A 12,257-nucleotide genomic window follows, 5' to 3' on the forward strand; every position below is an offset into this window, starting at 1 on the left:
TTTTGTACTGTTTGTTTCGATTATGGTTCTGTTTTCTGTATTCCATGCTTTACATACTCAGTATATATTCCGTACTGACCCCCTTTTCTTCGGGGGCTGCGTTTCATGCCACGCAGGTACACCCAGATGAGTAAAGGACACTGTTAGAAGATGCTTCAGCTGGATTAGTGAGCTCCACTTCCTTTCTGAGCGTTTACCGAGTCGGAGTTTGTGTGATATGATTTCTGATCGGGGTTAGAGACTTTGCAGACAGAGTCGTGGGTATAGAGTGTCAGTCTTGTAAGCGGCTCCATCAGCCGACATGTTTTATTGTATTATGTTACCAATCCGTTGTGTTTACAGGTTTTGTTTGATTTAAGAATAATGATGAAAAAGAATATTTCTGAAGCTGTAATATGTATTCCATCTTCATTTGATTTAAAGGTCTAAAAAGTTTATGTGTGCACTAAGGGTCTGAGGGTTCGCTCGGCCCTAAGTAAGGGTCGGATGCCCATTACACCCTAGGGAGATTAGGGTGTGACAGGAGGTCTCACTTTATCTGATTCAGTTGAGTGATGTTATTCCTGACCTTGCTTGTTATCCATTGTTTGAGCAACACCACAACTTGAAGGAAGCTGAGTTATCTAGAAGTTTGGACTCTTATCTATTTTAGCTTGAATATTTGGACCAATTGTAGAACTCTGTATGGGGTGGGGGAGGTCTCACTCTATCTGATTCAGTTGAGTTATGTTGTTCCTGACCTTGCTTGTTATCCATTGTTTGAGCAACACCACAGCTTGAAGGAAGCTGAGTCGAGACTGAATCCATAGTATTTTGATGTGCAATTTTGGTAACCCAGGCTTGGATAGGTGTTGTTGTTGATTTCTCCTTCTCCTTCTTGGACGAGGAGGATGAGGGTTTGGTATTTCTTAGGTTGGGCATTGATGCCCCAATTGCAAGCATTTTGTGTAGAAGATAGGTTTCCACTCGTATATAATATCTTGCTCAAATTCCCTGCCATCTGACCCTAGAACAATAATTGTATCTGGTAATGGTTTAGTGATGTTTACCTCTACTAAGATTCTTGCAAATGAAATCTGGTCCTCTTTGCAGTGCATTCATCTGCAAATAGTGGGTTGCCGATGGCACTTGCTACTCTACCTAGAGATTCACCACTCCAAAAGCTAACAGGTAATTTAGGCAATTTGACCTATAGGGGGATCTCAGTTAAAAATTCATCACTGAAGTCAAAATAGGGATTCCACATCGTGAGAATGATGGGCTGGTTGTTAATAGTTTATGGTCCTCCAACTAGAACTTCATTTAAATCCTCGATACCCTGAAATCTAATAACATAATATCCATCTTCATGGAGATATAGATCTGGTTCCGCCACAGTAGGCCAAATCTAAGTAACATATCGATTCATCAGCTTATAGCCAAGAGTTTCACCCACAACATATGCAACTAAAGAGTATTTCCATTTTGAGCTTCAGATTTTACTTCATTTTCGTCTAATTTCACCATATTTTTATCATCGACAACCTCAGGTGTTATTTAATTCAACGCTAAACCATTCTGAGCTACTCTATTACCAGCAAATAAGTTGGCCCAAGGGGCTTTAGGTAATGGATTAGTAGCTTCTACCTGATTTGGAGGTGCTGGATTACTCCCCGCAGCAATTGGACCTGGAATAGTAGATATCGGCGCCACTGTCTGCAAAGGTATAGTAAAACTCTTATTGATGGTGCCAACAGTAGAAACATCAGCTTCCTCTGCTGGCTGCGGTGTTTTGAAATTCGTCTGAGACACATTGGTCAGTTGTAGCCGTTTAACAGCTCCTCACGAAGACTCCAGATTCAGATTCTCTTAACTAGAATGGTGATTCATCATAGTATAAGAAGGGGTAACAACTTCCTGCTTAATTGCCGATGCTGGGTTTGATTATAGTACCTAGAGCTCACAGAGCTTCTAATGCTGATAATAAGTATCTTTTTGGGTCTACCACGCCTGCCTTTTCCCTTTTCCGGCCATGATTCCTCAAGAAGGCGCATGTTAGCATCACCTACACCGTCGGCTCGAAGAGAGAGAAAGTTTTATCCAAATCAGATTAAAGCTAAGAGTCTTTCATTGCTGAAAATATCAATTATTCACATTTAAAGAAGAAACTAGATTTTTATAGCAAAGTTAAGGGTAAATAATTTTCACTCAACAAACTTGTAACAGTAGTGCTTTCAAAAGATAATTCAGAATACGCAAAAATACCCCTAGCTTTCTGTATTTAGCTTAAAAATATTCTCCTTCGACCTGTTGAATCAAAAATGTCTTCAACCTTTATATTGTGGCTTAAAAATATCTCTCCTTTCACCTATTGGATAAAAAATGTCCTCAACATTATATTTTGGCTTTAAAATGCCTTAAGACTAATGGTTGACTAGATGAGACTTAATAAAATATCACGTGATAATGTACGATTGATCCTGTAGGTGGAAGGGGTAGGGGTGGGCATGGTACAATATTTAAAACTTCGGCACGATAATTTTGATTTTTGATTTATAAAAATACTACACCATTATGATCCAACATTAATCTGGTGGATTCGGTATTTTCAAGTTCGATTTTGATATTTTGCGGTACGATAAATCGGCAACCATAATTTGTTCGAATTAGACTTACATATACTCATATCGTAGAGAATTATGGCTTCGGTGTTCAAGAAACGTCTCAATTATATCTTAGTAACACCTCATACATGTAAAAATATTCAAAAGAAAGTACAAGATCATAAAGCAATTACACAAAAAAAGATGTTTCAATTAAGATAGAGTAGACAAAGTTTCAACATCTAAACAATTAGTTTTGTAAAAATATTACACTATATATAAGGGACAACAAAAAGGCTTTTGTAGTCCTCACAAAAGTTTCCACCTTCTACCTTATTTACCTTTTTTTTTTTCTTTTTTTTATCAGATATCCGATACCCGCATTGGAGCTCGCCTAATCCAGATTCGCGTCGCATAGGGCCCAATCGAGGGAAGCGCTCCCTACCAAGGATTTTTTTCATACACTTGCTCGAACCCGAGACCCCTGGTTAAGGGAGGAACAACCCCATCCGCTGCACTTTATTTTCCCTGTTGCTTTCTTCTTTTGATCTTATCTATTAACCTAAAAATTAGTCACCTTTTCGCTAGATATTCTTGCTTCTTGTTGCTCTCTGTTTTCTCTTTTTTTTCATTTGTTGTTTATTATAGATTTTTGCATGTAAGCATTTGTTTTACTTTATATTTGTATTATGAAATTTGAGAATTTTTGAAAATTCTTTTACTCATATGTAAGCATTTATTTTACTTTATATTTATACTTTAATGAGCTCATTTGTGTTTACCAAGATTTGTACAAAAATGATTTTCAGATAGCTGTAAAAATTATTAAATGATGCCATATAGTGTTGGAAATGAAGACAATGTTATCAGTCAAGATCGGGTTATCTTTAAAATATCTTGTTTGTTTAACTAAACTTAATCTTTTATACACAAAATGAATTTGAAGCAGGGCGGAATTAGAGTGTCAGCTACTGATTTGATCGGATTCGGTAGCACTTTGGTTGATTTGAAACACATAAATTTCAAATTATGGCTCCGCATTTAATTTGAAGTAAATAATTTCATCAAAATGAAAGTTAAGCTATTAAAAGAGTGAAATGAAAGTTCTACTTTTATATATTAAAAATATACTTATTTGAGGTTTAATTATTACCAACATAAATTATTTTTCTTTAACTAAAATATTTACTTTTTATATATGAAGTTTGGGCTCGGGTTTAGCACGGGCCTTGTGAAACTAGTTAGTTTATATATTTGATAGAATTATAATACTAATATATGAGAAATTTTATATGTAATTATATGCTTCGGTATGATATTCGATATTTCTGTATTTTTTTTATAAATATTAAATATCGTACCGAATATTAAAACTTTTTTAAAATACATATCAAATATAATAATATCAAAATCACGATATAAAAGATTTTGATTTTGATATGACAATCGATATCTACCCACCATATCCACTCCAGGAAGGAGGACCATGTTAAAATCGACGTTTGGATTTTTTTTACTATTATAGAAACATGAGTTTGGAGGAGGATCGTCGTCCGTCCTCCAACTCATGTACAAAAAAAAAAAAAACAGACCCCACCACCTCCAAACTCGTGTAAAAAAAAGGTGGGCCCCATAAAAATCAAGCAATATATAAAAAAAAACGTGGACTCCATATTAAAAAAATCAAGCAATATCCATATAATTCTTAATGACCCTTTTATACATTATTATACACTTTATATAAGATCGACACATTATTTACAGTAAGTGTATAATGTTATATATCGTGTGTAGAAACACTATTGTAAAAAAAGTTGGCTATACAGATGCAAATTAAAAATATAACTATGTGGATGTAATATTTTATGCTGGATTGTGTATTATTGAAATTATTCCTAAAATTAATTGCTAAAGGCAAAAATTAAATACCAGCCCATTTAAAGGACAATTCGTGCAACTTCTTCTATTTTTTAACATTTTAATTTGTAATAGACAGATTCCTTTTTTAAAACTAAATTCAATAGTGAGCTATAATGAAGAAAATTGTATTACACCCTATCCAACATCTCAATCATGTTAATGATAAGAATCACCTCACTAATTTACCAATTTCAAATATTTGCTTATCAAATTTTATTTTAAGGTCAGTTTTTTATGTCAATTTGATCAACTTCTAGAGCAAATGAGTAATCAATTTACATTTATATGACTTAGTAAATGTTTCATTAAAAACAAAATATCCTACAAACCTAATACCTTATAAACGGTACAACATATTTAGTTTGAAAGATGGAGTTTTTTCTTTCAACAATTTGTGAAAAATATAAGGAATTAGGCCCATAATAGTAATATGAAAAATTGAAATGATTAGTAGTGTGCTTCAATATTTTTACAATGATAGGATCCAAATATTTTATTAGGATAAAGTTTTTAATTTGTAATAGACAAATTCCCTAATAGTTTAAAAGATAAGAGACAATTGCAAAAAAAAAAAAAAAAAAATTGAAATAAAAGACAAATATATGGGTCAAAAAATTAATTTGATGTATAACTATATAACAAAAACTTTAGTAGAATTTAAATTAAATTTTAAAGATAATACATTTATGATGTAAGACTACACGATAATATTTTCACTAAAGTACTTATTAACAATATATCATTGTAATTATTAAAGAAGAATAGAAGCAAATATTGTATCATGCTAACAACTTTTCTGCTATCTGTCGAGATAAATTACGCATTTGAATTATGCGCTGAACTTTCTAATTTTTATTTGTGAATGGTAAATAAGAAATGATTGATCTTTAGGAGAATAATGTATAATGACTCACAGCTGTTGTATAAAATACATTTCAATCTAAGAAGCAAATATATATATATTTGCAAACCTAATAAATTTATAGCATTAAGCGATAGTAAAAAACAGATAGAATGTTAGATTTTTAGTGCGTTCTCATAATTAAAAAATAATAAGTTATGTTACTTTATTAAATTATACTATTAAAGTTTTAGTTAGGACCAGTAGAATGTAAAGATTTCAACGGAATAAAAATTTTGAGATGAAATGAAACCAAATAATTTCCTGTACATATTTCTTCAAACTAAAATATAATTATACTAATATTATATTTGTCGTTAGCTCATATTAGGCCTATGTGCACGGGCATCAACATCTAGTTTTCATTATATATAAGTGCGGTGGGGGTACGAACACAGCTGCCCCCACTTGTATAATGAGCTTCACGAATTGTACACGGAATGAATATTTGTACCATGAGCTATATAATTTTTGTACACTTTATCCAACTATTTTTTATATCCCATGTAGACATATGTCATATTACTTAATATTTATTCCCTTCTCATGTATAGACGTATGCACTTCAAATTTAATTCTCCGACATATTTATTTCCTCTGTGCCCTTTTACTTGTTCACTTTTGACTTTTTATATTTTAGTTGAATATTTATTCTCTTCTCATGTATAGACATATGCAGTTCAATTTTAATTCTCCTACACAAATTTATTTCGTCTGTGCACTTTAATATGTTCACTTTTGACTTTTCACATTCTTTAAGAATTAATAAATCCCACGTGGATATATGTCATAGTACCGAATATTTATTTTCTTCTCATGTGTACACGTGTGCACTTATATTTTAATTCTCCGACACATTTATTTCCTTCGTGCGCTTTTACTTGTTCACTTTTGACTTTTCGCGTTTTTGCTGAATATTTATTTTCTTCCCATGAGCTTCACAAATTGTACACTCAATGAATGCTTGTACCATGAGTTATATAACTTGTACACTTTATCCAACTATTTTTATATCCTACGTAGACATATGTCATAGTACTTACTATTTATTCCCTTCTCATGTATAAACGTATGCACTTCAAATTTTAATTCTCCTACACAAATTTATTTCGTCCGTGCACTTTAATATGTTCACTTTTGACTTTTCACATTCTTTAAGAATTAATAAATCCCAGGTGGATATATGCCATAGTACTGAATATTTATTCTCTTCTCATGTATACACGTTTGCACTTCTATTTTAATTCTCCGATACATTTATTTTCTCCGTGCACTTTTACTTGTTCACATTTGACTTTTCACGTTTTTGCTGAATATTTATTTTCTTCCCATGTTTCTAATATATATAAGTGATTTGAGGGTACGAACACAGCTGTTCAAACTTAACCAAAAGCTTCACAAATTGTATACTTTTGACTTTTTACATTCTTTAAGAATTAATAAATTCCACGTGGATATGTGTCATAGTACTGAATATTTATTCTCTTCTCATGTGTACACGTGTACACTTCTATTTTAATTCTCCAACACATTTATTTCCTCCGTGCGCTTTTACTTGTTCACTTTTGACTTTTTGCGTTTTTGCTGAATATTTATTTTCTTCCCATGAGCTTCACAAATTGTACACGCAATGAATGCTTGTACCATGAGCTATATAATTCGTACACTTTATCCAACTATTTTTATATTCCACGTAGACATATGTCATAGTACTTAATATTTATTCTCTTCTCATGTATAGACGTGTATGCACTTCAAATTTTAATTCTCCTACACAAATTTATTTCGTCCGTGCACTTTAATATGTTCACTTTTGACTTTTCACATTCTTTAAGAATTAATAAATCCCACGTGGATATATGCCATAGTACTGAATATTTATTCTCTTCTCATGTATACACGTGTGCACTTCTATTTTAATTCTCCGACACATTTATTTTCTCCATGCACTTTTACTTGTTCACTTTTGACTTTTCATGTTTTTACTGAATATTTATTTTCTTCCCATATTTCTAATTTCTAATATATATAAGTGGCTTGGGGGTACGAACACAGCTGCCCAAACTTGTACCAAAAGCTTAACAAATTGTACATGCAATGAATGCTTGTACCATAAGTTATATAACTTGTACACTTTACCCAACTATTTTTTAATCCCACGTGGACATTTCTAATATGTCATAGTACTTAATATTTATTCCATAGACATATGCACTTCAATTTTAATTCTCCGACACATTTATTTCCTCTGTGCACTTTTACTTGTTCACTCTTGACTTTTCGCGTTCTTGAAAAATATAATATGTGTATGTCCAAATTACTTGTTCATTTATAAAACCAAAGTAAAATTAACCCTTTCTAATAAATATTCTTGAAAATAGTCTATTGGAGAGAGACTATGACAAATGTCGAAGTGGGATAAAAACGTAATTGGTTAAAGTGTGCAATTTATATAACTTTTGGTACAAATTTGCATTGCTATTGTTCGTCCTCTTTTCACGTTTAAAGTATTAAGAAAGAAGGAACCGTTTTCCTTCTTTATCAACACTTTACTTATCTTACTCTCCTTTGCATTCTCTGATTATTGTTTCTTTACATTTATAAAATGTATTACTTTATATTTTCATTTCGGAATTAAAATTTGGTGATTTACGATGTAACATATCACATTTCTAATATGTCATAATACTTAATATTTATTCTATAAACGTATGCACTTCAATTTTAATTATCCGACATATTTATTTCCTCATATTTTTAAATTAATTTAATAAAATTTTTTTATTAGCTTTGCTTTTAAAAAATTCAATATATACAATAATGGTTCTTATGTTTAGATTTGAACAGTTAATTGATTGAGATGAATATTAATTTGTCGGTATACATATAAGATATTAAACAATTTTAAAAAAAATTAAAATCTAAATATTAATTTTCCCTCACCTTCTTACTAATTTTCTTTTTCACATTGATGAACAATTTTTATTGTCATAACTATGAAATTTTTTTAAAAATTATTTACAAAATATAAACTTTAAAAATAAATCAATTAAAGTGAATAAACATGTTCGGCCCAATAGGTGAAAGATAAACCAATTTCAACGAGTTGGATTAAAAAAAGAGAACGAGCGAGTTAGGGTCATTTTTGGCCCGTTTCCCAAGATATTTTAAAAAGGGACTTGCGCAAAAAGCATTTGTTGAAAAAGTAGAAAACGCCACGTAAAGTATGCACGAGCACAAGACAAATAGGAATCCCACACGATACATCTAATCAGTACGTATTGACAGAGAAAACAAAGAGACATACAAAAAGGACAAAACAAAACAACTTCTCAATTTTCCCATAATTCAAGAACAAGATTATCTCTCTCTTCGCTCTCTTGCTCGGTGATCTTAGTCTCTTGCGCGGTCAGTTCTTAAACCCCTTTTGCTCTTATCTCTCAATATTTTGTTCATTTGAATAATTCTTTTTGCTGTTTTTGTGGATCTGTGAATTACTTCAAGAATTGGGTAATATTTTGGTTCAATTATTAGTTCTTTGGCTTAGTTTTATGTCTTTGAGTTTCAATTTCAAATCTTTACCCTTTTAAGAATTATTATTGTTAATTGGGGATATAGCTTATATGATTATAAAAATTGTGATGTTGATGAAGCTTGACATGAGTAGTTGAGTACTCTTTTTTTTCTTGGGTTTTGACTTTGTGAAGAATTAATATTGTTATTAATTCAGAACCAAAAGCGCTGTAACTCATTTTTGGTTCTCTATGGAACAAAACGCTGAGCTTTTTCAGAAGTAAAACTCAAAAGGATTGCAGAAAGTTAGACTTTATAGAGTGATTGTGACTAGTTTTAGTGGCTGTAGGCAAATTTGAATATCTTGCTCATATTTATTTGAATAAAGGGGAATAGATAATAGAAAATTCATATAGCCTACCCCAACTGATTTCGGATGGAGGCGTAGTATATTACTTGCAGTCCATTATTGGCAGTCATGCATTTTCCTTTTTGCTGAGTATTGATCTGTTTATTGCGTCTGATGAACACGTGTATGTTCTTTATCTTGTTGTCTTTTCACTCCCAAGAACGGCTTCATGTATTCTTGCTTGTTTACAATGTGGATGATCAACCTGTTTGGCCAAGCTTCCAAAATTTGCTTACATTGAAAAGTTCTTTTGTCAGAAGTGTTTTTCGAAAATGTATTTCTGGATAGTAGCAGTTTGTGTTTGGCTAATATGTAAATTTCTTTTACCAATATTAGACCAGTGTTTTGTGCTTGGCTAGTGTTTTAAAAGTGTTTATGGAGAAAAACTACTTTTTAGCTTCTGAATAACAACTTTTGTCTTCTGCTACTACTGAAAAGCACTTATTTTTTCCCAAAAAGCTTGGCCAGACACCTTGACTTTCTAAAATAAGCATTTTGGCTTCCCAAAAGCTTGGCCAAACAAGTTAAGAGTACTTGGTCAGAACTAGCTCGAATAGTCCATATCATAGCTACCTAATGCTACATGGTTTACAGCAAGCCAAAGCAAATATATGCTCTCGTTTCGATCTTGTCTTCTCTATGGAGAAGCAGGTTTATGAGGTTTCTTTTATAGTTTTGTATTAATGCTGTTCAATTGGATATTGTGCAGGTGTGTTGACAATATGGAGCATGATGAGACGGGATGCCAACCCCCTCCGGAAGGCCCTGTTTTGTGTATTAACAACTGTGGCTTCTTCGGAAGTGCTGCAAACATGAACATGTGCTCTAAGTGTTACAAGGACACGGTATTGAAACAAGAACAAGCTAAGCTTGCTGTATCATCCATTGAAAACCTTGTCAATGGATCGAAAGGAATGGTCGTTGTTGGCCCCGTAGATGTGCAAACTAATGCTGTTGAAGCCAAGTCTATAGCTTTGCCATCATCTCAAACATCAAGCTCTAGTGATGTGGCCGAAGTAAAGGCCAAGGTGGGTCCCAACCGCTGCGGCGCTTGTAAAAAGAAGGTTGGCATCACTGGATTCAAATGTCGATGCGGCAACCTTTATTGTGGAGCACACCACTACTCTGATAAACATGACTGCCAGTTTGATTACCGCTCTGCTGCCCAGGATGCAATAGCAAAGGCCAACCCTGTTGTTAAGGCAGAAAAGCTAGACAAGATCTAGAAGGGGGAAGTATTGTGCTGAAATTTGGTGATTTGATTTAGTGTCCAGAAGGGTCTTATTTTTAGATCTTATTAAACCTGGGGACGAAGAAGAAGAAAAAAAGATATGTGCAGGTTGAAGAAATATTAGGGGAATTTGGGTGTCGGTTCCAGTTTCAGGTCTTTCATTTTGCTGGTTTGATATCACTTCGATTATGTCTTGTCACGTGTCGTTCTGATTAACCTGGTATTCTATCAGATTTTACATGTCTAAATGCTATGTGAAAATCTAGATAACATGTAAAAGTCCATTGACTTGGTTGTGCTTTATTATTGTAAATTTCCCTTCATGATCTCTTGTATGTCTTCATCCTAGATTTCAGATGCCATCTTCATTTCATTTTGCTTTCTAGATATGTCGCACCTGTATTGGCAGAAATCCTCTGAAATTTGGTGATTTCATTTAGTCTAGAAGGGTCTTCCTCTGATTGGCGACATATAACATGAGATCTTACTAAACTTCGGGGCAAAGAAGATAAATTTGTGAAGGTTGAAGAATTATTTTGGAGAATTTCTGTGTTGGCTCCAGTTTCAGGTCTTTCTTTGTGCTGGTTTGATGTCACTTTGGTTATGTCTGTTACATGTCGTTCTAATTCACCTGGTATTTTATCAGATATATTACATGTCTGAATGGTATGTGCAAGTCTAAATAACATGGAAAACGTCCATCGACACGGCTGTGCTTCACTACTTTGGCATTGTAATTTTCACTTCATGATCTCTCGTATATCATATTCAATTCATTTTGCTTTCTAGTTATGTCTCACGTGTTCTTGCTACTATTTTGGGAGCTTGAACTTCACTTATCAAATTATCCGTGTACGCATGTGTTTATGGACTAGTCATGTTTCCAGGAGCAGATACATATTCCACTAAGCTTGCGTTTTAGTAGTTCATTTTAGGAACTGGGAGTCTGGAAGGTAAGGCTTGTCAGAAACAGGATACACATAACCTGCAGGAGCTATGTTTAAATTTTCATAGATTCTGGTCTATTGATTCACCATATTGCAGAGAAATGAAACAACGGAGAGGAAGTGACATATTGGTTCAAATCTCAGGATTAACAAAAAACGTGATTTCTTTCTAGTTGCCTAAGCTTTTGTGGGCATAGAGTTATCTAGTACCTCTTATAGTAGAAGATATGCGGTGCCATAGTCAAGGTGTGCACAAACTGACAACAGAAAGTTACCCGAGGTACCCAGTGGAATAGTGAGAAAGGTGTGTGCAAGTTGGCCTGAATATCAACATTATCATAAAATGAAGTTATCTTATTATTATCTATGTAACAACTTGCTCCTAAGCGAAGGATCTATGAGTTGTTGCCATTTTTTTTCTCGGTTTCTCGCTAAAATCTTTGAGCTGTGGGTGAAATTTAGGGCAGCATGATGAACTATATAACTTCAACCCGGTGTAAAGTTGCAGTAGCAGTTAAAATTTAGTTTTTCATCAACTTTTGTTTTATGTTGCATTCTGCTACAATGAAGAAATTGACTGAACACCTTCAGGGCGTGAACAGGGTTTGAGTTTATTAGCTGAATCTCGTCCAATGTATGCCTGCCAAATTAGGTTGGTATGATTTGTTCCTATCTTTTGAAAATACGGTTTCCTTTTAACTTCCTTTCTATGGGTGATCAGGCAGGACATTACGAAGTCTTCATTGACCCTCCT

At 33.2% G+C, this 12,257-nt stretch overlaps 1 protein-coding gene across 2 annotated transcripts; it reads left to right on the top strand.

The window, feature by feature from the left end:
* The first annotated feature begins 8,654 nt into the window (after nt 1–8,654).
* On the top strand, nt 8,655–10,884 carry LOC132626451 (zinc finger A20 and AN1 domain-containing stress-associated protein 8-like). 2 transcript variants are annotated; one of them, XM_060341322.1, is made up of 2 exons: nt 8,655–8,811; nt 10,035–10,884. In XM_060341322.1, the coding sequence occupies exon 2, from the start codon at nt 10,048–10,050 to the stop codon at nt 10,549–10,551; it is 504 nt and encodes a 167-aa protein (XP_060197305.1). In that variant the 5' UTR covers nt 8,655–8,811; nt 10,035–10,047; the 3' UTR covers nt 10,552–10,884. The 2 variants fall into 2 exon arrangements, with proteins under 2 accessions (XP_060197305.1, XP_060197306.1); XM_060341323.1 differs by lacking the exon at nt 8,655–8,811 and adding an exon at nt 8,891–8,913.
* Nucleotides 10,885–12,257: the final 1,373 nt, after the last annotated feature.

This window comes from Lycium barbarum, chromosome 2 (assembly GCF_019175385.1).
Source record: "Lycium barbarum isolate Lr01 chromosome 2, ASM1917538v2, whole genome shotgun sequence".
NCBI lineage: Eukaryota > Viridiplantae > Streptophyta > Magnoliopsida > Solanales > Solanaceae > Lycium > Lycium barbarum.

Coding starts and splice junctions, on each gene's coding strand:
- LOC132626451 (XM_060341322.1), top strand. CDS start 10,048: ATGGAGCATGATGAGACGGGATGCCAACCCCCTCCGGAAGGCCCTGTT.